We start from the raw sequence: 22,361 nt of genomic DNA on the forward strand, positions 1-22,361 counted from the left end.
TTGAAACGCTACGTGCTGCTAATTTATCTCGCCGAGCGAGTGTGACGCATTTAGGTCAAACACATCGAAATATAAAAGACGAACTGTTTTCCATGTAAAGCGAAGCTGTGCGAAATGGCGACGTGGGGCGAAGTTGAACTTCTGACCAACGACGACACAACTTCGTTGGTCACAACTGTCCGGTGTTTGGGTGGCGTGACACGGGAGGAATGTGGCAGCGGCTTGTATCAGGTGGACACACTGGTCAAAATATCCACTGCTAACGAGGTAATGTCGACATACTGTGTGTAAATATGTATACATGTGTATGTATATATAAAAACATATACGTGTGTATGTGTATGTGTATGTGTGTGTGTGTGTGCGCGCGCGCGTGCGTGCGTATATATATGAATGTAATCAGTTTAACACGTGAGTAATGGAGTATATAATGTTATGTTATCCTGAAATAGCTGCTGTCTTGAATTAATTGAGAATGTAGGTTTGCTACGAGGACATTTACACCATGCATCCTCTATCTTTTTCGGGTTATACATTTCAGAATTTGAAATGTTATGCTGTGGTATAGATTCTGTCTTGTCTTTTGTCCATAAAACAAGTTTGTCTTTAACTTGAGGAAGTCTTTTACACTAGCCCGCATTTTTTCCTTTCGAGAAATCAGGATCTAATTGAGATGGGTAAAATGTATGATTTCAAGAAATGATTATTATAACATCAATATTTGTTCACAAATATACAAGAGCAGTGTATGATCATAGATATGACAGCACAGTTGAGTGATCAGATAAGTGGCTGATGATGATGGTGATGCTTGTTGTTTCAGGTGGAGACGGATCCCTGTCTCTCCTCCTGCAGTGGTTCAAACTGGAGCATTGTTGTCGCTGACAAGACAGTCATCCTGTTCGACCAGAGTTATCAGACCATCCGACTGCTTCTTCACTTTGGTATGCATCTTTAATTGCTCCACTGCATCCTCACTGTGTTTATTATATGTCACATGTCTTCTGTATCCAATGCTAAACAGCCTTTGCTCACATTAACCTCATAACTGTAGACATTTAGCCTGCGTGAAAAGTAAGTCCACTGAAATCATTGTTTTTGTGCCAACAAAAAGAGAGGCAGGTTATCGTGAGGTACCCCTTGTTGATCTATACAGCAGGAAATGCTGTGATGGTTGTCAAGGTGCAGTGTAGAGTAATACCAATGGGTGGCAGCAGAGGTCAATTGACATGATGCATTGAAGCTGTTGTAAATGCTATGAAGGCTATGATTATAACTCTAAAATAAATGTGTATCTCAATATATATCGTGGCCTCTGTATTATAACAAAAATTGTATTTGTAAACATCTGTAACACTCTCTTTCCCAACAGCCCAAATAACTGAATGTATGTTTCCATTTTTTGTAACCCTTCCTCTACGTCATTTAATTTCACTATTGTTGTTATTTTTTCTTTCTATTTTGCTTTTTTAAAATTGTAACCACTTATATCTTTTAATTTTATGGTATAGTATTTTTATACCTATAGCAAGTGATGGCCTGTTTGGCAGCATTACAGCTGGTCCAAAGGAAGGGTCTGGATGAGTTTTAGGATACATGTTCAGTCACTCGCTCATGTTTAACCTCTCGCATTAACTGCTGTCGATTAATTACAAAAAAAAAAAATGTTTTCCAGAAACTGCTGTGGATGCAATCGACGTGTGTCTGGAAGGACAATTCCTGGTAGTCTGTGAAAGAAACGGAAACCTTCATTTGATCTATGTTCCTCAAAAGAGAATCCTTCTCACCAGGGTATGAGTGTTATACCACAAGTCTGAGATTATACAGTTGACTAGAGCAGGATTCATGCACTCCATATGATGACATTATTATTTGCATTATACCAGTGCTTCCCAAAGCACTTTTGGAATTATGGCAGGTGGCCAGGTTTGACAATTTATATATGTATATATGTATATATACCATATACCATTTATAACATATACTCTAACAGTTTACTTAAATGCTGTGCTACACTCTTGCTCATACAAATCAGGTTGCGAAACTCAGTGATTTTGCTAAATATTATGGAACCTTACCTCTGGTAAGCTGTGGTTAATGATAATAATTGATGTGATTTCACCTACAGCACTTGAAGAATAAGATAGCAATAGTTGCACTGGTAACTGTGTCTTCTTCTGAGATTACATTATGCTGCAAACGTTTCATGTCGTGTCATTTTCATTTTCTGGGTTTGTAGGCTCTGGTGGAGAAGCCATCCAATGGAGACAAGAAAACATATCGTAATCTCATCCTAGAGGAGGACAAGGCATCCTTGGGTACAATTCCTGATTGCAGTGGTTTTCAAAGTTTATATACCAAGTACCACCTGAGGAAAATATTGAACACTTGAAGTAACATCATTATCACCAGCGGTGTAAATAGTCTAGCAAAGCTGGCTAAAGGCTTTTCACAGGAGGCAGATGTATTCACAATCAGATAATTTGCTCGCACATCATCCTCCTCTTCCTCACATATACTTCAGACACTGGTATAACATAATCAGATTAAGACGGAGCGAGAAATAAGAGGACTAATTATTATTATTCACCTCCTCTCTGATCACATATCCTGATATATACAGTCAACAGTATTTCTGATTTTCCTCCAAGTACCACTAGAGGAACCTCAGTTTGAGAACCATGGCCTTAATGAATATAATGGAATGGAAAATTTTATTAGAAGTTAGCATCTATATGTTTGTATTGTTATTGGTTTTTTTTATCTGTATCATAAATGGTGTGTTTCTGTTTTACAGGGACGTACCACTTGTTTCTTCTCATTAAGGATGGGTTCTTCCACATTACAAACCTTGCGTTGGCAAAGATCGAGACAGGTATCAAAATATTATGCGCAGTCGACTTAAAGATTCTTCTGAGCTTCTTTGACCTAATTACCTTTTCTTTCACCCAGCCATTGAAAAAATGGACCTGGGTGCCTTGAAAGAGGTACCGACATAATTTTTTTTACATGTATTAGTAAAATACATATAATGAAACAAACTACTGATAGTTTCTCTAATTAATCTTTTTCTTAATTCAGCTTCAGTCTCTCATCAAGATAGACTTCTGCTCCACCGAGGAGTACCACGATGAGGGCTGCAACACGGCAGTGATATTCAGGCTGCGCCAGGAAATCCACTTATTGATTGGGGTCAGAGTCTTTGACAGAAATTTGATACATTTATTTACAACCTGCATTTATGAATCACAATACGATACGCAATACATGGTCCACAATACCAATAATATTGCGATGCAGCAATTCTGTGATAATTAATATATTGCAAGACGATCCATATAGTGATACATCACAATATCTGTCTGACAAGAAAAAACAACTCTGAACGCCCTTTTCTTCAGAAGAACGACGATATATGAACACATTTATATTTTGCCCCATTCCTACTTATGATGCATAGTTTACATCAAAATATTCTGCTTTTATTTTTATAATTGAAAATACATGCATCTAGAATCTTAGAGTTCAAGTTTTCGTGATGCGGTCTTTTATAAAATAATATACACATGCAGTACATAAATTTTTTATTTTCACAGGGGGATAAAGGCAATGTTCTGACTCGGTGGGCACTGGACCCTCGCCAGGCCAAGATGCGTTTCGCTCAGTGTGTCGATGACAGCTTAATTCCAGGTGAGCTTTTGGTTTATTTTAATATTACTTTTGAGGGCTGCAAGTGATGAATGTAGGTGCACATGTTTTTGACAAAGTATTGAGTATATAAAAGTAAAACGTGTTAATTTTGTTTATTGTAAAGGTGTGAGAAAGATGGTGGTCGTTGAAAACCTCTTGTATCTTCTTGACACGGAGGTGAGTTTATTGTTTTTGTTATCACCATGATATATTTTAATGTTATATTGATATTTCTTAATGTTTTTCTTTGGTCTCAGGATGTCCTGAGTCTGTGGGACCTGCACTTCTTCATCATGATTCACTGTTGGCCAGATCTTGCCATTCATGACTTTGAGCTCACCACAGAATGTGGCTCCGCCTCCATGGTGGCGTATGTATACAATTCTTATTGCATAATGTCGCTGGAAGCAGTCCTTTTAACAGTGATTTTAAAAAATCAGCATTGTTTGTGTATTACAGTCAAGACAAAGGCAGCATGAAGATGATTGCACTGACCAAACAAGAAAGCAGTCAGGTAACCACACATCTTTTAAAAGAAAATATAATTATTATCTAATAAACTTTGCCATTAGGTAATTTTATAATGTATATATTTTTTCTAGATTAACTCGCTGCAGATTCGTCTTTTGCCCTCCATGACGATTTGCTACTCTCTGGACGTCTCATCAGTTTCTTGTCTTGTTCAGACAAACATAACCATGGTAAAAAAAAAAAAAATTGTGATGTAGATTTTGTTTGTACCGATGTCTTGGTGTTTAAATTGCTGCACATTTATGTCAAATTTGTCGTTTGATTTCAGGATACAATTTATTTAGTTGAGGGGACTTGTCTGAACCCAGAAAGGTAGGAAATGTTTTGTGTGATTACTGTGATTTAATCTTTTTAAATAATTTAATCTCATCGTTTCATCCATCTTTTTTAAGTCACAAAAACTGCATTTTTTCATCCAAAAATTATTATCCAATTTTTGTTTTGTTTTGATGACCTATTTCAGGCATTTTGTTTATACATAATTTTTTTTATTGGAAATACTACAGTCCAAATATAAAATGTAGAACGGAGAGATTTGTGTTTGTATTAAAGCAATTGTTGTATTTTTGGTTATAAATTAAAGGTTATATTTTTATATTTATACAGTGAAAGAGAGATGACATCATCTGTTGTCGTCAGGTGCTTCACAGAGGCGTTGCCTGAAAACAGGTACCTCCATTTACTTTAAATACATTGACACGCTTGCAGTATTTTCAGTTTGTGTAGCCCTAATCAATATGATCAAACGATATGGTTTTTTTTACTCCCAGACTTAGCAGACTCCTTCACAAACGCATGTTTGAAGAGGCTGAGAAGTTTGCCATCACATTTGAGCTGGACTTGGAGGTCAGTGTGACGTATTTTGTGTGTTTTGCAAATGGAAATTCAAAAAGTTGTTTTTTGTCGATGTTTATTATTTGACCATGAAAGTATGATTTTTAAAGTAGAAAAATTCTAGTATCAGCACCCGTCCTATAGAAAGTAGGGCTGCAGGTCACAATTATTTCCGTAATTGATTCGTCTGTAGATTATTGGCTCACTTAATCGATTATTTGTTTTGTCTATAAAATGTTGAAATGTTCATTGGTGTTCCCCAGACCTCAACATGATGATGTTTTCATATCTTAGGTCTTGTTTTGTCTACAATTTATTTTTAATGAGGTGTCTGTTATGAGGAGCACAGAAATTAGAAAATATTCATATTTAAGAATAATGAATTGTTTCAGCCCTTCTATAATGGTAGCGGCATTGACCATGGCCACGCACAGCTAACAGTCTTGTTTATATTCAGCGTGTTTACAAGGTGAAGCTCGACTTTGTATTGGAGCAGTTGGCCTCTGCATCAGTGGGTGGATATGGACAGGACGTGTGGTCTGAACTTGTGGATGAGGCCAAAACCAACCTGATGAAGATCACTGTGAGTATGACAGTGCTGCAGCTCAGCCGTTTGCCTCTCCATAGTGCTGAGGCAACATTACTAAACTAAAACTGGGATCAAGTATCAACCCAAAGGTTGTTTTTTTGTGTCATGTAGGATGAGCATTATGTGGTTGAGTACTGTCTCAAAGCTCCATGGCCAACCTTAGACACAGCAGAGAAGATGCTGAACCACGCGGCCAGCAGATATTCCTCCCTACAGATCCAGGAGGCTTTGGCTAGACTGGCAACATTCTGTAGCCTGTACAGCATGGAAGATTTCAAGTAGGTTCTGTGGACAGTAATTTAGTTTTTGTGTGTTTTTTTTTTTTTTTACATTTTGTACATTAATTCAAACACAGAGTAACTTTTTAATCTCACGTTTATTCCATAGTGTGTAATTACATTTGTAGTGTAATTTAAAATATTCCTGACATATCGACACTGGCCTCTCAAAACACACTGTAACACACGTTAATCCCGGAGCTCTCCATCTCGGGGCTGTTGGATCTCGATCAAACCACACACTGCATGCTTATTGGCTCACTGACACCGATACAGTTTATCTCCTCCTGTACTGAAAGTTGATAGTACACATTTTAGATAATAGGTCATACAGAAGAAGTTTGTTCAATACCACAAAAGTATTGAAGTTCAATATCCAGCCCTTCTTTACTTTGACTCTTTCCCCTGTAGTGGAATTGCCTGGATTGAGTTTCTGAACAGCACTGACAATTTAGGAGACATTTTAATGCATCTGAGAGAGGGCGACATGAAGGGCGCACAACTCCTTTGGCTCAGATATGAGGTAACAAATATTTCAATAATTTAGTTTACATCCACTATATTAGTGAACTAAAGAAATATGCAGTATTGCAATAATGGTTTACTTGCTTTTGTGACAGGGTCATGTTGCACTGGAGTTTGATGAAGGCAGGCTTGAAGCTGTGCTCAGTGCCATCCCAGAGGACGTGCCATCCCAACACCTGTGTCCTTGGTTTAGGACAGTTTTTGTTCCTTTTTTGAGGAGAGCGCTCCCAACAGGACAGGTATGGCATGTTTATCCTCAAAGTGCTGTCATCTTCATCGTGTGCTGCGTTGTTGTTGTTTAAGTAAAAGTTCACTCTGTATCTGTCTATAGAAGATCCTGGCGAGATGGATAGAGCAGAGGGCGAGGAATCTGGAGCTGACAGAAAAGGTAAAATAAAATGTGGTGATGAGCATTTGTTATCTTGAAGTTGGGGGGAAATGCTGTTCATCACTAGTTTAGATTCTATAACAGTGCACTCATTAGTTCTCTCCATTAGTTATAGTCAGTTACTCGACTAAACTTTTGTGACTGTCACCAAACTTTATGATAATAACGATAACATATCTTTCCAGGCTGCTTGGCCTCAGAATGGGTTGGACCTGGCAGTGCTTGGGTTGCCATCTTTATGGAATATTATGAAATCTGTGAGTTGTCCTTATTTTCTTTATTTGTGCTTGTCTCAGTCTCGCAGTGACGCTCCACCCAAGAGCATATAATGCATATACATGATCAAGAATTTATGAGGTCAGCGTGTTCGCTTCTTTTTTTTATTAAGGACAATAATTATGGAGCACAAGAGATCGAGAGCCTCAAGTCCCTGGTGTCGAACCTCCGTCGACTGCTGGACCTCCACCATAAATACAGCTGCAGTCTTTCACTCTCAGTCTTTGAGAAGGTTTGTCTTCAATTAGTGATGGAGTCTTTTAACACCTTCAATTAAACTTCACAAAAGAGACAGCAAGTTTGAGAAATAAGCTGAGACGTCGGTAAAGCTCATATGCGTCTCTAGATGTCAGTAGGTATCACATGGAGACATGTTCCTTTATGTTTTAAGTGGTTGTTTGTTTCTATTCCAATACCTTTCCTCCTGTTATTTAAAAGGGAAGTGTGCGGAGTGTCGCATTCTTCATGCTGGACAAAGTGATGGCGCCAGAGCTGATCGCCGCCACGGTGGAAAACAGCATTCTGCCCTATACTGAAGAGCATGAGATTCCTCTTGATGAATTGCTCCTACAGTACATCAAGGTAAACTCTACTGCAGTCAGACCCACAAGTGGCCTCACATTTGTTTTTCCTCCTGTGCGATGATGCCCTCTGGTTGTCTTTTTTTTCAATCTCCTCTTCACTAGGATGTGCTGGCGCGCTGCAGTTCTCAGACCACATCACTCTTCACTGAGTGGGAGGCAAAAGCAGTGGCTGTACTGAATTGCATGGCAGATACTGATGTAGGTTTACAAATGCACTCTGTTCACAATACACTCGAGGTTCATGGGGTCCAGTTATTTAACTGAAGTTTTTATTGGAAGTTGTGAAATATCACATTATTATATTTCCTGTCAGCTGATGGTGGACGCTGTACTGGAGATCATGCAGAAAGCTGTAGTACCCTGGAGTAATGTGGTGGAAAAACTGGTGCAGCAGTATCTTGAAATGGATGGACCAAAGTGTGTATTTCCTACACCTGTGGAACATTTAACATTAATGTAAATTGATAAACTGGTGTTTACATGATTTTCTTCCACCTGCTTTTTTCCTTCCAGGCAAGAGCTTTTAAAGGAGAGCTACCATCTGATGGAGTTAAGGAAACTTCTCAGAGGCTATGGAATCCGTAACTTCAACCTCTCAAACAGCACTCAGATTATGGTACTTTTGATTGGATTGATGATGACAATACATTATGATTTCTGTTATTTATGCATTTACACTTTCTGATTGCTGTGTATATTGTCCTCAGACATTAATTAGATACATCTTAAAGCAAGACTTGTCGACATCTTTAGAAGACTCGCTGACACTCGCTGAAGCGTACAAACTACCAACCTCACAGATAAATTACTTGTATCTCATCCAGCTGATCGGCCTCGGCAAGGTATGATATTTTATGCAGAAATATGAAATCACCAAATGTTGTGTTTTATGTATAATTGACATTTACTCTTGCCCACAGGCTGAAGAATGCATGACTGTCCTGAGGAAGCTGACGTCTGCAGAGGCAGAAAGTGTGGTGGAGCGTCTGACGTCGTGGGCCAGGCTGCAGCTGGAGGACAAAGTCCATATATCTGATGAGGTAACAGCATATGGTTTGTTTTTTAAATAAATAACTTAAATCAAATACAATCACAACACAATGCATTGCATTGCACAATTCATTTTTCTGAATCATTGTGTTGTGATTGTATTTGATTTAAGATGTATGTCTAGTGTAGTTGTCTTTTGAAATTCAAAGCGCTGTGTTTGAGTGTGTATTATGTGTCAGGGAATCAGTAAACCCCTCAAGATTGGAGCACAACAAACAGAAAAGTATTATGTTGAGTTTGCTGTTAATTCTGGGAGTACATACTGATCTCTCTTGGTTTGACTTTGGCAGCACAAGAAGCATCAGATGGTCATCGCTCAGGTGATGGTGGAGTCTTTAAAATACCTGCTCATTATCCAAAAACGTGAGTATAGACTTTACTTGATTCTAAAACTGCAGAAGCAGGGAGCACAGAGTGATTCTTGTTCAGAAAGCTCTGTTTAAAAAATAAATAAATAAATAGTTTTGTATAGCTCAAGTGATATCGAGTTTCTCATCCTCTGCAGATGATGCTCTCAAAAGCATGGAGCGTGAGAACGACCTCAGCATGTTCAAAGCAATCGGCCACCTTCAGGTGAGATCCAGTCAAGAGATGTTTTTAAATGTCATTCCATTCCTTCTTTACTTTGGTTTTTACCTGCAGCCTTTTTGTTTATTTCTTCAGGAGGACTTTGACGTTTTCTTCACCCCCTCCAACTACGAGGATCCAAACATTAGAAAACAGATCCGGGAGCATCACATCACTGCCTATGAAAACACACGTGGCCGCCACTTATCTAAGAGGAAGACTGTGCCGTCACCTGTAGTGGCTAATGATCCAGATGGCAAGACAAAAACTATTTCCACTGAGGCTGGTTTACGTCGTCTTGGAAGACAGCTGCAGCGCACCGAACAGGAGCTCTGGTCTGACTTGGCTCTGCGAGCTTTGGGGGTGGGCAAAGTGGACAAGGCCGTCAAGATCCTCAGGTAAATTCTGTGGTGTGAATCTGACTGGTTATTGGTGTATTCTTTCCTGTATACAATTGTGTTGTTAGTGAAAATATTTTACGTTTTCTTCGCTTTTTTCTTCTTCTGTCTTCAGTGAGTTGTATGAGCACCACTATGACACCAACACAGGGAAAGTTTTGTTCACTGCTGCCAAGACATTATGCCAAATGCTGGAGGCAGACGTGCCCATGGTGCTTCCTGCTAACATGGACTTGCCAGCAGTCATCCATGATCTGGCCTGCCAGGCCATCACTGTGTGCCATTCAGGTAGAGAACATGTGTAAACATCAATAATGTTGGAAAGTCCTCTGCATTTCTTATTCTCCCTTCTTCTTGTAAGTTTTTCTTTTTTCAGTTGACATCCATAGTGTTGCTTCACTGCTTCCTTCTCTTTCCTTAAGACACCGTCATATGAGACATTTGTCTTCAGTTTCATCTTAACACTTTTTAACTCTCTGAAAGAGCATCTCACCTCATCTCTGTGTGCTTTAAATAATACACAAAATGCAAAAATCTATCTAAAGTTTATAATAATTATCTTACAGATTTTCTCCTGGACTGTCTGGAGCTTTGCAAGTCCACACGGATAGCCATGGATGTCTATCATCAATGTCAGTTATCAGAAAACTATGGCTTCATAGCTAAGGTCAGTATCTTTTGATAATTCATTTTCTTTATTTTGGTGTTTTCAGAGACGCACACAAACTAAAAAAATAGTAATTGAAAAGTTACTGGGGGAAAAGTTGTGGGTCTAGTTCACACAGGATACACAGCTTTACTGCTGTGCACGTATGTGTTCACACTTACTGCGTGTCTACTGCGCCTCGTTCACATGTCAGCAATATGAGTATTCTAGTTTCTGATTCATCTCTGACAGGATTTATGGCATGATTTGTGTTTGCCCAGAAAGGCAAAGAGAGAGAGAGAGAGAAAATGTGCCCTTTACCTGATATAATGTTGGATTATAACCTAGAAAGGTTATAGAATAGTTTTAAAGCTATAATGGTCGTATTTTAAATAGGCAAAATGCAGAAACTCGGCATGTGGTTGATGTGTTAATACACAGCAGCGATGCAGACACATACATCCGGTGTGAACCAGGCAAGCATTTAGAAATAATTCTGTGCATTTACGGTAAGACTTCCTTATTAAAATATGCATGACAATTTGTTTTATATCTAAACATCATTTAATTTTAATTGCGCACCACAGGATTTGACTGTGGAGGCAGAAAAAGGTCCATATTCTCAATGGAGTTTCCAGGATGTTTTCAATGAAGATTGCATTGTTCTGGACACAGTGTCTGTTCTCCCTGTCCAGTATGAAATTACCAACTGCCTGCTTCCTATTTCTCAGGGTAAAACAATGCTTAAATCTATTTAAAGTCTATTTAGGATTTCATCAGTTTTCATCATCTGCTGTGCTTGTTTATTCCCATTCCTTCAGATACCAAACTATACCCACTGGACTGCTCCTGTCTGTCACACTGCTCATTTGAAGATGGTAGGTATTCAAGCAGGCTCTTCCTTTTTAATTTTCATAGTTCATTCTAAAATGTTATCTGGTGTCTGGTCTGGACCCAAATGCAGGTTCAAACTACCTGCGGCCCCTCCTGGGTCCCCTGGCCAACATGTTACAGATGTTGCAGGAGTGCAGTCAGCTGGAGCTGGCCCTCAGAGTGCTGATCAACGCCTATGGAAGCTGTCTGCAGCATGTCACCTCTAATGTTATGGACATTAAGCTAAGTGTACAGGTATGATACTGTGTTTCTTGAACGTTTGCATTCTTCACATCTTAAACCATCCCAAGGGTTATTTCCACAGGAAACCACAGAAAGGAAATTGATGTAATTCAGTCTTATCCACAATACCAACATTCAAAATCATATTTAGTTTTGACTTTGGAGAGTGTCTTTGGTGAATGTGGCTTTAAACTCATTATGTCTGGGATTCTTTTGTAGATGTATGTAAAAAAGATGGGCCATCATAACTTGAGGTTCTTCTGTTTGTTTCTCAGCTTTATGACACTCAAGAGCTGAAGAAGTACAACATATGCCTGAATGATCTCCAGAAGTCAACATCATCCACTCTACATGCTGTGGCCGTGGCCCTTTTAAACAAGGTCGGTCTTGTGATTCCAATGTGAATAAAGAGCAGCGACAGATTTACTCAATGTTGGCATATTTTTAAATAACTCTATCTCTGTATTCTGTGTGATGCAGGTGTTCAACTGGAGAGTGGTCGATTGTGATCTGGCCATTGGGCTCTGTATGCTTCTCTCCAAAGCTGAAGTCTTTAAAATACTGTGGAAAGTTATTGACAACACCTGGCAAAACTATGACAAAATCTTGGTAGGTGATCTTATCATTTTTTAATAATTTACTTTATGGAACCCTGTAATTGTCTTACTGATGAAAATCAAAGAAGGACCCAGGGGAATATGGGAAAAATAAGCTGCTGTTATTCTGTGGATTTTAACATACATTATATTTGTCTGACAAACATCCTTCCATAAAAAGTTAAATCACAAAAGGCTGTAAACTTTGTGTCTAAAACTGTGTCTTGTGTTCATTTGAGGCTGTGGCCAGAATCGGGGCAAATCTCTGCTGCTTGTACAATGAGGTAGAGGAACAAGAGAAGTTTCTCTCTGTCATCACTGACGCTGAGTGGGGCATTACGCTTGGAAAATTAGAGGTAATCCAACACTTCATACAAGGCCACAGATATTCTGATCAGAATTACATATATATATATATACACCTGTAGAACAATTGTCAATTTACTTTTTACCAAGTTTCTGTTTCACATGACAAAATTTAACATGCATGTCTGTGCTCTGCTGCAGATTTCCATTCAGCCAGTGTTCCGTCAGCAGCCTGAGATGAAGCGTAGTCTCATCCCGGTGATAGTGAAGAACAGGAGGATCACCCCAGACATTATTCTCCAGTATTGCAGGTCAGCAGCTCACCCTATAGTGTCAACATTCTCAGGACGTTTCAGCATGCAATGTAAAACTTACATTTTGGTTTCCTCTCTGCGTGTGTACATCTGCAGCACCTTTGGTTTGGATCGTGACAGTGTTATCAACCAGTACATAACTACTTTACTGCTGCTACAAGAGGATGAGGAAGGTGACGGGGACCCAGGTACAGGACAGGAGGAGATGCAGCCTCTGAGTCCTGCAGATGCACTTGAGCGAGTCCTGCAGATCATGCCAATGTTGCACAGCACCAGCGAACTCACTGAAGGGCTCTGTGCTGCACTGTTCAAGGTTTGAATATTTGAAGTGAATTCAGTTCTGTGATGGAATATATTTAATTTAACTCAGAGGCTGATTCAAGTACATTTAATTATCAGTTTTTTAAAAGTCACAAAGGATTAATCACATGCATTTTAGAATACCTGGCAGCATTCCTAATATTTATGTTGACCTACTAAAAGGCAAGATTAAGGTTCACCACCCTGACATTTGTAGTTTCAGCACTGATTCTTCCAGTGCTCTACTTGGGTTTTCTTTCTTGTTTTTTTATTAACTACAACTTTCAAAATGCCTTTCTTATTCAGCTCAGCCCTTATAACTACGAGACGATTGAAGTCGTGCTGAATATCATACAGGCTGCTGATAACAATGTGACCAGTTTCTCTATAAGTCAGGTAAAAAAAACTCCAAATCACTTGCCACATTTAACATTAAACATTGTGCTGCAGATTTGCAATCAATGTCCTCTTATTGCACAGACAATGGCTCTCCTTCAGCACCTGAAATCCTACACGCGAGTCTCTCCTCCATCAGATTTGGAGAACACGTATCTCCTGGAAAACAACCTCCTGCCAAACCACCTGTCAAACAGCAGACTGCCCTTCCACCTGCTGATGCAGAGCAAACATTACTGGAAGATTATCTGTGAGTGTGCAACTGTAGTCTTATTGTTTTTCAGTGTTTTGGTTACAGACTGAAATTACTCAAATGATGATGATTTTTATTTGATATCTCTGGGTTAGGGTTAGGGCTACCTGTTGTCTTAAAACTGTAGAGTGTTACCTTTAAAAATACACAAATGTCCACTAGATGCCACTGTCAGAGGGGTTCCTATAGACAGAGGCAGCACTTAGGAATTCTACTGCTCAAATAACCCATTCACTCTGCTGTTTTCTGTTCAGCTCCTGAGCTCAATGAGGAGACCTTTCCCACACTTCTTCTGATTAGCAAACTGATGAAGGTACAGCACACACGACAAAACAAAAAAAAACCACAGAATTTAAGGATATAGTCACAAAGTGTGACAGTTATTGAGGTTGTTTAAATCTTCTCATCTCTTTTCAGGTGAGCATTGATAAGTTACACATGTCGGCGGCGAACCACGTGTTTGAAAAGAAGATGAAGCCTTTGCTCTTAGAGCAGAGGAAAAAAGGTCAAAGTCAAGGCCACAAGAAGGAGACTTTCATGGTGGCCAAGACCATGATGAAGTACATCCACTGCATCCAGAGCCCAGAGTGGGCAGCTGCCACAGCCCACAAGATCACACAGGAACTGCCACCAGGTCTCACCTACTGATCAGCCACTCCACTGTACGACACTGCTCAGCATGTTTGTATATGTGCACTGATCTGTTTGCTGCTCTCTACAGGCAAAGAAAAGACTCACTCGCTGAGGTTCTGTTTGGGTCTTGGAGAAGCATGGCTGAAGGATCCAAACCTTGAGGTCAGTATTTATCACCTGACGGGAGGCAGCGTGGGATCATTGTTGTCTTGGCGTGTCGTTTAGTTCCTCTGCACTTAAGCACTTGCTGGGAAAGCGTAAGTGGCAGAAGGTGCAGCAAATGGAAATGAGTAGTCCCAATCCAAAATTCCCCAAAAGTTATAGCAGAGACGCGACATCATTTACATGACCACAATGAAACAGTTCAACCATTCACTCTCACACCTATGGTCAATCTAGTGTGTCCAATTGATCTAATCCACCTATTGCATGTTTATGGACTGTGGGAGGAAACCGGATAAGCTGGAGAAACACACACACACAGGGAGAACATGCAAACTCCATGCAGAAAGGCCCTTGTTCCGATGGGGTCTCAAACCCAGGCCCCCTTTGCTGCAAAAGGCAAGAGTGCAAACCACTACACCTACCGTGTGGCCTATTTAGAGACAAAAAAAATCACCTTAAATGTGACACACATAAATGCCTCACTATGCACAGGCTATAAACAATATTGTGTGACCAGAGAGTGAAAGAGGAATGTATATATCTGTCATGATACAATGATCATCTGTGTAAATGTATTTTAAGAAAAAAAGCAAAATACCAGAACACATGAGTGTAATTTTATTTAAAAAAAATAAGCTAAATCAAGTGCTTTAAAATTGGGTTTACCATTGCTTTGTTGTACCAGTGAGTTGTAAACCATTATGATTAAGGTAAATAAATACTCATGGCTGTGATAATGGTTTCCATATTGGATATGATGATAATCTATCTCTGCAGGAGGCAGCGAGGGCCAGAGGGGAGACCTTTCTCTCCAAGCTGAAGCTGCAGTTCCAGCGTTCAGCGACAGAGAACACGTTGATCACCAGCCATCTGAACAGCCCGGAGCACCTGAAACTGGCAGGAATGCCTGCCAGACTCATCGTGGCCCTGTACGAGCACAGCAGCGTGGAGCAGCGCTACAGAGAGTCAGGAGGTCAGATTTATCCTGGTGAGTGAGCGCACGCCAACACTAGTGTTAAACTTTAACAGTGAGACTGGCTTCTATAGTCCATTTTGTGCTGTCTTAACGTCCACAATAGCAAACAGTTTTTCCCCATTATTTTCATAATAGAGGAATCTGTCATTATTTTTTGTATTATGAATAATTGTTTGGTCCAGAAAATGTTGATCAGTGTTTCTCAAACCGGTAAATGATTCTTGTTTTGTCCACAAATATTCACATTTATGAGGCTGAAAAATCTGAAAAACCTTCCACAGAAGAAACAAAACACTTATTAATTAATGAATTTATCCAAATATTTGATAATTAATTTTAGTAATTGAATAGTTAATCGAATAATGTGCCCCCTCCTCAGATATCCACGCCGTGGTTAAAGAAACAGCCGCAGTCAACAACGTGGATCTCCTAAAAATTCGAAACATGCTGCTGGAAAAGTGGATCTGTAAAACAGGCCCTGCTGTTACCAAGGTTGTTCTGTCTTCACTAACTGTTTTATACCTACTTTGTATTTTTTATACATCTTCATGATAGAATTTTGACAAAAGCTTTTTTCTTTTTTTTTGTAAAAAAGGAGATCATTAATCATGAATGTATCAGCAACATTGAGGAGGACCCTGACTTAATGAGGTACAGCCATTGTGGGTTTTTTTTTTTACTTGTTTTTATGCAAATTAAAAAATGTGTTCATTTAATATTAATGTTGGTGATTGGTGGTGGTTTTATATCGGTGAAAGTTGCTATGCAAATAAACATAGCAAAAAGTTTCCGCTATCTTATTTTTTTTCATGTCCTCAGGGCGGTATACATGCTGCAATCTTGCACCGTGGATGAAGCACTCCGTCTCTTTAATCCTATCCTCTCAGCTGAAACCTGGGTGAGGATCAAACTGCACCCAAGTCAGTCCTGAATAAAGCCTCCAGAGAAAGTGACTCTTGATTATTATTTTTTCCCCTTTCCTGTAGCCCCTCAGCAGTGCTGGACCTCGTCTGACCTTCTGCCACCGGACTCGAGCGCTGCTTTGTCTTGTTCGCCTCGTTGATGCAGATTCTCTTGAGACTCGGCTACAGATCCCCAAGACCAAAATCCCGTACGAGTCCTTGAGAGCCATTTATCTTTGTGAAATTGAGTTGTTATTATTATTAATAATAATAATAATAATAAAAATAATAAGTAAAGCTCATAATCATCAATGTGTTTTTTGTTTTACTTTTCAGATATTACGTGAAGTGCTACATCTTTGTCTCTCAACTGGAGGCATTAAACATCCCCTACACGGTGCAGTCTTTCCTCAGTAGTCCCAAAGAGGGTTTGATCAAAGGGCTGTGGAAGAATCACAGCCATGAGCCGCAGGTACTTCTTATAGCGTCTTTCACACTAAAATCAGCAGGTATAACTGGGATTTTTTAAACCCACGTGAAACTGCTTAAAAACCAGAGTACTGATGTCAGAAAGAAAATAAAACCCACCATCAGCTAATTTCTGGGCCTTAATTTATACATCCATTTTTACATACATTCTGTAAATGAAGCACTACAACAAGGAAACGGAAATGGTCTATATCACCGAGCAAATAACACACAACAACTAGCTATTTGTCAACAGACCTCCCTCGCGAAATAAATCCAGACAGGACTGAAGCAGAAAAGGCTTCGCTGTCATCTATGTTTCTGCAATGCTGTCCATCAAAAACTGGTTCCTTTTCAGACCCTTCCTCCAATCATCATACAGGTGCCCAGCGTTTGCGCCCGTCCACTGCTCCACTAACTCCCAGAGAAGCTGCGCTTCTGTGGAAGTCCCAGAATTTGTCCAATCACAGTCGAGCTCACTGCTGTGAAAAAAAAACCCTATTCTGTGTTGTCAAATAGAGAACAATAGACGCTACGGGAATGCGGAAATAAAAATATACAAGCTGATTCCAAACGAACTAGTAATCACCACCATAGCCACAGTGATAATGTTACAGTGGTTACTATTTTGCATCTTTTGCGTCAGTCTTTCTTTAAGTCAATTGTTAAGATGATCCCATGCTTTAAAAAATTAAGATCACTCTAAACATTAATGCTAACAGCTGGATGAATGTGTATCATTGAGCTGATGAAGAAGAAATTAGTGTCTTCTGATCGTAGCCAAAGCAGATAAAAACCTGCATGCATTGTCATTTGACCTGGGAGTAATTGATTGAATTCAACAGTTTTTTGTTTTTTTTTACCAGATGGAATAAGTGAAAAGCATGAGATGCATATTCTTTCTTTACTGTAACATGGTGTATAACACACAGTCTGTATGCAAACAACCTGAAACACCCTTTCACTCTCCTGGTTTCAGGCAGTGCGGTTGGTGGCAGACCTGTGTTTGGAGTATCAGGTGTATGACCCTCAGCTGTGGAACAGTCTGCTTCAGAAGCTCCTCAGCTTCAACTTGGTAAAAAAAAAGAAAGAAAGATGTTTGCATCTCAATCTAAAGACGACAAACTTAACAGAAGTTCTGTCTGTATTTTATTTCCATTGTTGAAATTATAATCACATGCATGCGTTTCCCCCCCCCTCAGATCAGCCACCTCCAGAAGGTGCTCGAGGCGGTAGTTGCTGTGCCCGTTCTGTGGGAGGTATATATATATATATATATATATAATGAATATATATTTTTTGTATTCACATGAAGACCTAATGTGTATACGACAAAACTCTGGTGATGTCGCCACTTTGAGTGGGCGTGTGTTTGTTCTATGCATGTGGTGTTGGTGGCCTGAGTTTTATCTGTGAAGATTAATTTAAATTGAACTCTTTTCTACCTCTACACCACAGGATGTCCTGTGTGAACAGCTGTTCATCCAAAAGTTTAGAATGAATTTAATGCTTTTGCAGGTTTTTGTTTTTATTTGTATTATTTTATTCCTCTCCCCAGATCACTAGTTTCTCCAGGACCTGGAGGAGTATGATACTGGCACCTTTTGTCTCAGGTATTTTCTACTGACAAATAACATGGGCATATTGGACAAAATACATATGCATGTTGATAGTAACCGATGTTTTATTGTATGTCAAAGCATTTACTAGAAAAGTATTGAAAAAAATGCTCCTTAATCACTTTTTTGCAGCACTAAATACTTGTCTAATCATTTCTAAAGTCATGCACAGGAATCCTAATTCCCTTTTTAAAACCTGATTTCATATGTGCCATACTTTTTTGTCTACTTTTCACTAATTGGGAACATCATTTACTAATTTGGCATCATGTTCTATTGATACTTGATAGACTTTTTTTGTTCATTTCTTTTCTCTTGAATTTTGTTCACTCTCGTTTCTTTGTTTTATTGATGTGACAGCTTCTGTTCCTCTGAGTCCTGATCAACAGGCAACACTCTACAGGACCTTTGTTCTCCTTCTCAAGTATGCCTTTTACTTTGTTTAATCATCTACCAACAGCTGCTCAGACTGCTGGTCCTAGACGATCAAGATTTTACTAATGCATGTGTGTTGAGAGATGGAGAAGAACTGTTGTCTTTTCAGTGGTAGTGGTCATAATCAACTGCAGGAAAGTGCACACCACCATGGATTAGCTGATTTGCCACAAGTCAAAATCACTACTTACTACAATACAAAAAAAGGCGTAAACGTCAACATAGATTTGAAAACTGTGTGACTAATAGCAGCTCAATCAGACCAATAACTCTTGATTTGGATTGCTGGATATTGCGTGTAATATCTGCACTTTAATACTGAATTTATCCTGAAGGTTATTATTAGATTAAATAGATTTCTGTTTTAGTAAACAGGACATAAAGTCATCTAGGTGTGGTATTGAGGTGTGAGGGAGATGGTCATAGATATAAATACAAATGTATTTCCTGCATACATATTGTCGGTTACCCTGCAAAATATTTATGTTCTTAGAACATGTTGCGCACAAAGCATGTTAAATATAAAATATGAATCGAGGTGATTATACAGTATACATATATATATATTTTTTAATGGTTATAAAATAAAGGATTTCCAGCAGTTTCATCCATACTGTATTTGATCCATGAAGAACACAGTGAGCTGAATAATCTTCAAGTTTATTTTGTCTTATTTTTCCTCAAGGTGCCCCTTCCTGTTGAATCTGGACCTGATAGGAATTGCCAATCGTTTTGCGCAGTTTAATCTGCCTGCTTTTGCCTTGGGAACTCTTCTCCTCATCCCCTGTGCCAATAAAAAGGCTCAGCAGATCCAGGTGACTTTGTCCATGTTAACGCAACCTGATATAGAAGGTCTGTATTTGGGATTAATGTTTTGAAACTCTAGGGAGACCCTAGCTGCCCAGGACATTATTTCTGTTGCTTAATAACATAAATGGATTATAATTGATAATGGAGGCGCAATCCTCACCTACTCTGTATCTTTGAGGCTTTGGTTTCACTCACATTGTCATGACTTGTGTGTTTCTTTTCTTTTTTTTGTTGCTGCTTCCAGGGTTTTCTGTCTGTCTGCAACCCACTCACTGTGCTCGAGCAGGTGGAAGAACTTATGAACACCGGTGAACTGGCTGGAATCCCTTCACAGGTCTGATCTGTTTCTATTGATGTTGTCTTTGATTAAATAGGACGAGATGAAAACCACTTCCTGTGGACCTCGCTGGGTTCTGTTTCTTTTCATTTTGTTCAAACTATATGACATTCTGACATGTCTTTATTGCCTTTATGACCCTTTAGGTTCGGGACACTGTATTAACATTCATCACCCAAAATGGGCAGCACCAGAAACTGTTGAAGACCAAACACTTTAAGCATCTGAAGCAGCTCATGGTGTCAAGTGGCCAACCCAACCAGATTAAAGACCTGGTGGACTATCTGATCAGCCAGAACTGGTATGTTGGTCTGTGCACTGGTCAAACTGGAGGACACATCGAGCATCTCCTGACATTTTTAATTCAAAAGTGACTGAGGGACATGATCTGATCCAATCCAGCTTTATTTATAGAGCACTTCAAAGTGATGTATACAGATATCACAAAAAAGTTAAATAAAAGACAGTAAAACAATAAAAATACTAAAAGACAGCATCTCAAACTGAGTAATAAGCCAAAGAGGGAGGGGGAAAAAAAGCATTTTAAGAGAGGACTTAAAAACAGGAAGTGAGTCACCCTGCCTGATGTGCAAAGGCGCAACTCATTCCACAGTATGGGAGCAGCGACTGGAAATGCAAATGTCACTTCTAAGCTTCCTCTTAAAAGATACACACTACAGCTTTAAATTTAGGATTTTATCTTATCTTTGCATTCCTTTTTTTTGCAATAGTCAAAGGATCTTTGAAAGAAAGACAAACGTCGTCAGATTGTTCAATGTGATTTCTTGAAGTCATTTTCCTCTTAAATCTGTTCTTTAGCCAGGATGACGCAGATTCACTCGTCTGTGACTATGTGAAACACAGAGAGCATCAACGAGGGAAAACGCTGACAAACGGCTCACCTTCACCATGCTACCTGAAGGTAACTGAAGCTGAGGTCCTGGATTAAACACGGCATCACAACAAGATTAATATTTAACAGAAATCACCAGATGTTTGACATTTCAGTGTTATTTATTGATGTATTCATTTAAGTATATTCCTGCAACATTATCTATTAATGGCCTCTGTGACTGTAAATTCCCCATTAATTCTGTTTTTATCTGATTTTCAGGAGTTTCTCAACATGCAGAATGGAGTTTCAGGCTGAGCAGACAATATTCATTCAGCTATATTTATATGATCTTTCTCAGTTCATCTTGGGCTAAGAAGCAATATTTGCACTTAACATTTATCTTCCAATTGTTCATATCATATTTGAATAAATACTTCTCATTACCTTGAATCGGTGAATTCTTGAGGAAAGAACTTAGTTCAGAAGCAGCAAAATGAAAATCTTTACATTAATAAATGTTTTGATTTTTTTGTTATGTCGTAGCTTGATTATATTTACACTCACCAGCGCTCCGTGTTGGGAGTATGACATAATGTTATCATAAATACAACTTCATTAAAAATACAAACACCCCTTCCTCTTCTGTGTTTAGATGGCCGCAGACTCAAACAGATATGGTAACTTGCGCAACATGTGGAGGGAATTTAAATGGAAAATAATTATGAGATTCTTTTCGACACCAGAAGTTATGGTGAAATTTTGTGCCGATCGGTCAATGTACGGAAAAGTTACAGGGCACTTCCTGTTTTGTGGCTATATGGCGGCTAAATTCAAAATGGCTGACTTCCTTTTTGGTCAAGTTCATGTTCGTAGACATGTTCAAGATTGTCTTCTCGTGTGAATTATGAAGTTTCGAGCAGATCGGTTTGTGTATGGCAATATTACAGGGCACTTCCTGTTTCGTGGCAAATGGTCGAAATTGGCCAAAAATTCCAATGGTTGCCAGGGCCACACCCTTTTAAATCTGTTCGACCTTTTGGTAACTTCTTACCTTTGATGTATCTTGTAAAAACTGACGCTTTCTTTTATGTCTGTACGATTATTGCACTCAGACAAAATTGTTCATTTACGAATCGTGCAAATCGAGGTTTTACTTTTGAAGGCGCTACTGAGCCATTTTGCACCACTGTAAGTAATTCTCTTTTTTTTTATTAAAATGTTCACCAGTTCTGATTTGCCTGCAGATTTTCATCTTTTTTCACCACACTCAGTGGTGCAAGGATGTTAAATATTTGTCAAATGGTGGAGCCCTGTCATGGGTAAACTATTATATTGAGGAACCCCAGCATATATTTTGAATCTAATCTACATTTTTTCACATTTATCCCCCTCTTTTTCCACTCTCTGCTAGCATTGTTTTTATTTTTTTTTTATTTCATGTTGCCCATGTGAGTATCACTTACTGTTCTTAGTAAACAGCTGATAACGTAAACGTGTATATGACTAATAAACTGCACTAAAAATGAAGTAAAAAATGAATAATC

The 22,361-nt window shown here is 39.0% G+C and overlaps 1 protein-coding gene across 1 annotated transcript; it reads left to right on the top strand.

The window, feature by feature from the left end:
* Positions 1 to 114: 114 nt before the first annotated feature.
* On the top strand, positions 115 to 21,132 carry kntc1 (kinetochore associated 1; the record flags this gene model as incomplete). Its single annotated transcript, XM_083905145.1, has 61 exons — positions 115 to 267; positions 824 to 944; positions 1,676 to 1,791; positions 2,240 to 2,318; positions 2,798 to 2,875; positions 2,953 to 2,987; positions 3,082 to 3,192; positions 3,597 to 3,690; positions 3,815 to 3,867; positions 3,948 to 4,060; positions 4,150 to 4,204; positions 4,293 to 4,391; positions 4,490 to 4,533; positions 4,828 to 4,890; positions 4,992 to 5,067; positions 5,513 to 5,638; positions 5,756 to 5,922; positions 6,334 to 6,445; positions 6,543 to 6,686; positions 6,779 to 6,835; positions 7,021 to 7,092; positions 7,224 to 7,343; positions 7,550 to 7,693; positions 7,798 to 7,893; positions 8,009 to 8,112; positions 8,209 to 8,311; positions 8,403 to 8,537; positions 8,616 to 8,735; positions 9,036 to 9,108; positions 9,251 to 9,318; positions 9,409 to 9,710; positions 9,826 to 9,998; positions 10,277 to 10,377; positions 10,944 to 11,088; positions 11,178 to 11,234; positions 11,321 to 11,484; positions 11,748 to 11,852; positions 11,953 to 12,081; positions 12,308 to 12,424; positions 12,576 to 12,685; positions 12,785 to 13,001; positions 13,295 to 13,384; positions 13,469 to 13,634; positions 13,892 to 13,950; positions 14,055 to 14,271; positions 14,359 to 14,432; positions 15,213 to 15,423; positions 15,791 to 15,894; positions 16,007 to 16,062; positions 16,231 to 16,309; positions 16,398 to 16,522; positions 16,650 to 16,785; positions 17,761 to 17,856; positions 17,984 to 18,040; positions 18,340 to 18,394; positions 18,761 to 18,824; positions 19,521 to 19,650; positions 19,890 to 19,979; positions 20,129 to 20,283; positions 20,802 to 20,904; positions 21,097 to 21,132. 61 exons carry the CDS (start codon positions 115 to 117, stop codon positions 21,130 to 21,132), a joined length of 6,654 nt encoding a protein of 2,217 aa, XP_083761271.1.
* Between the last annotated feature and the right edge of the window lie 1,229 nt (positions 21,133 to 22,361).

This window comes from Microchirus variegatus (genome assembly GCF_963457635.1).
Source record: "Microchirus variegatus genome assembly, chromosome: 18".
Taxonomy (NCBI): domain Eukaryota; kingdom Metazoa; phylum Chordata; class Actinopteri; order Pleuronectiformes; family Soleidae; genus Microchirus; species Microchirus variegatus.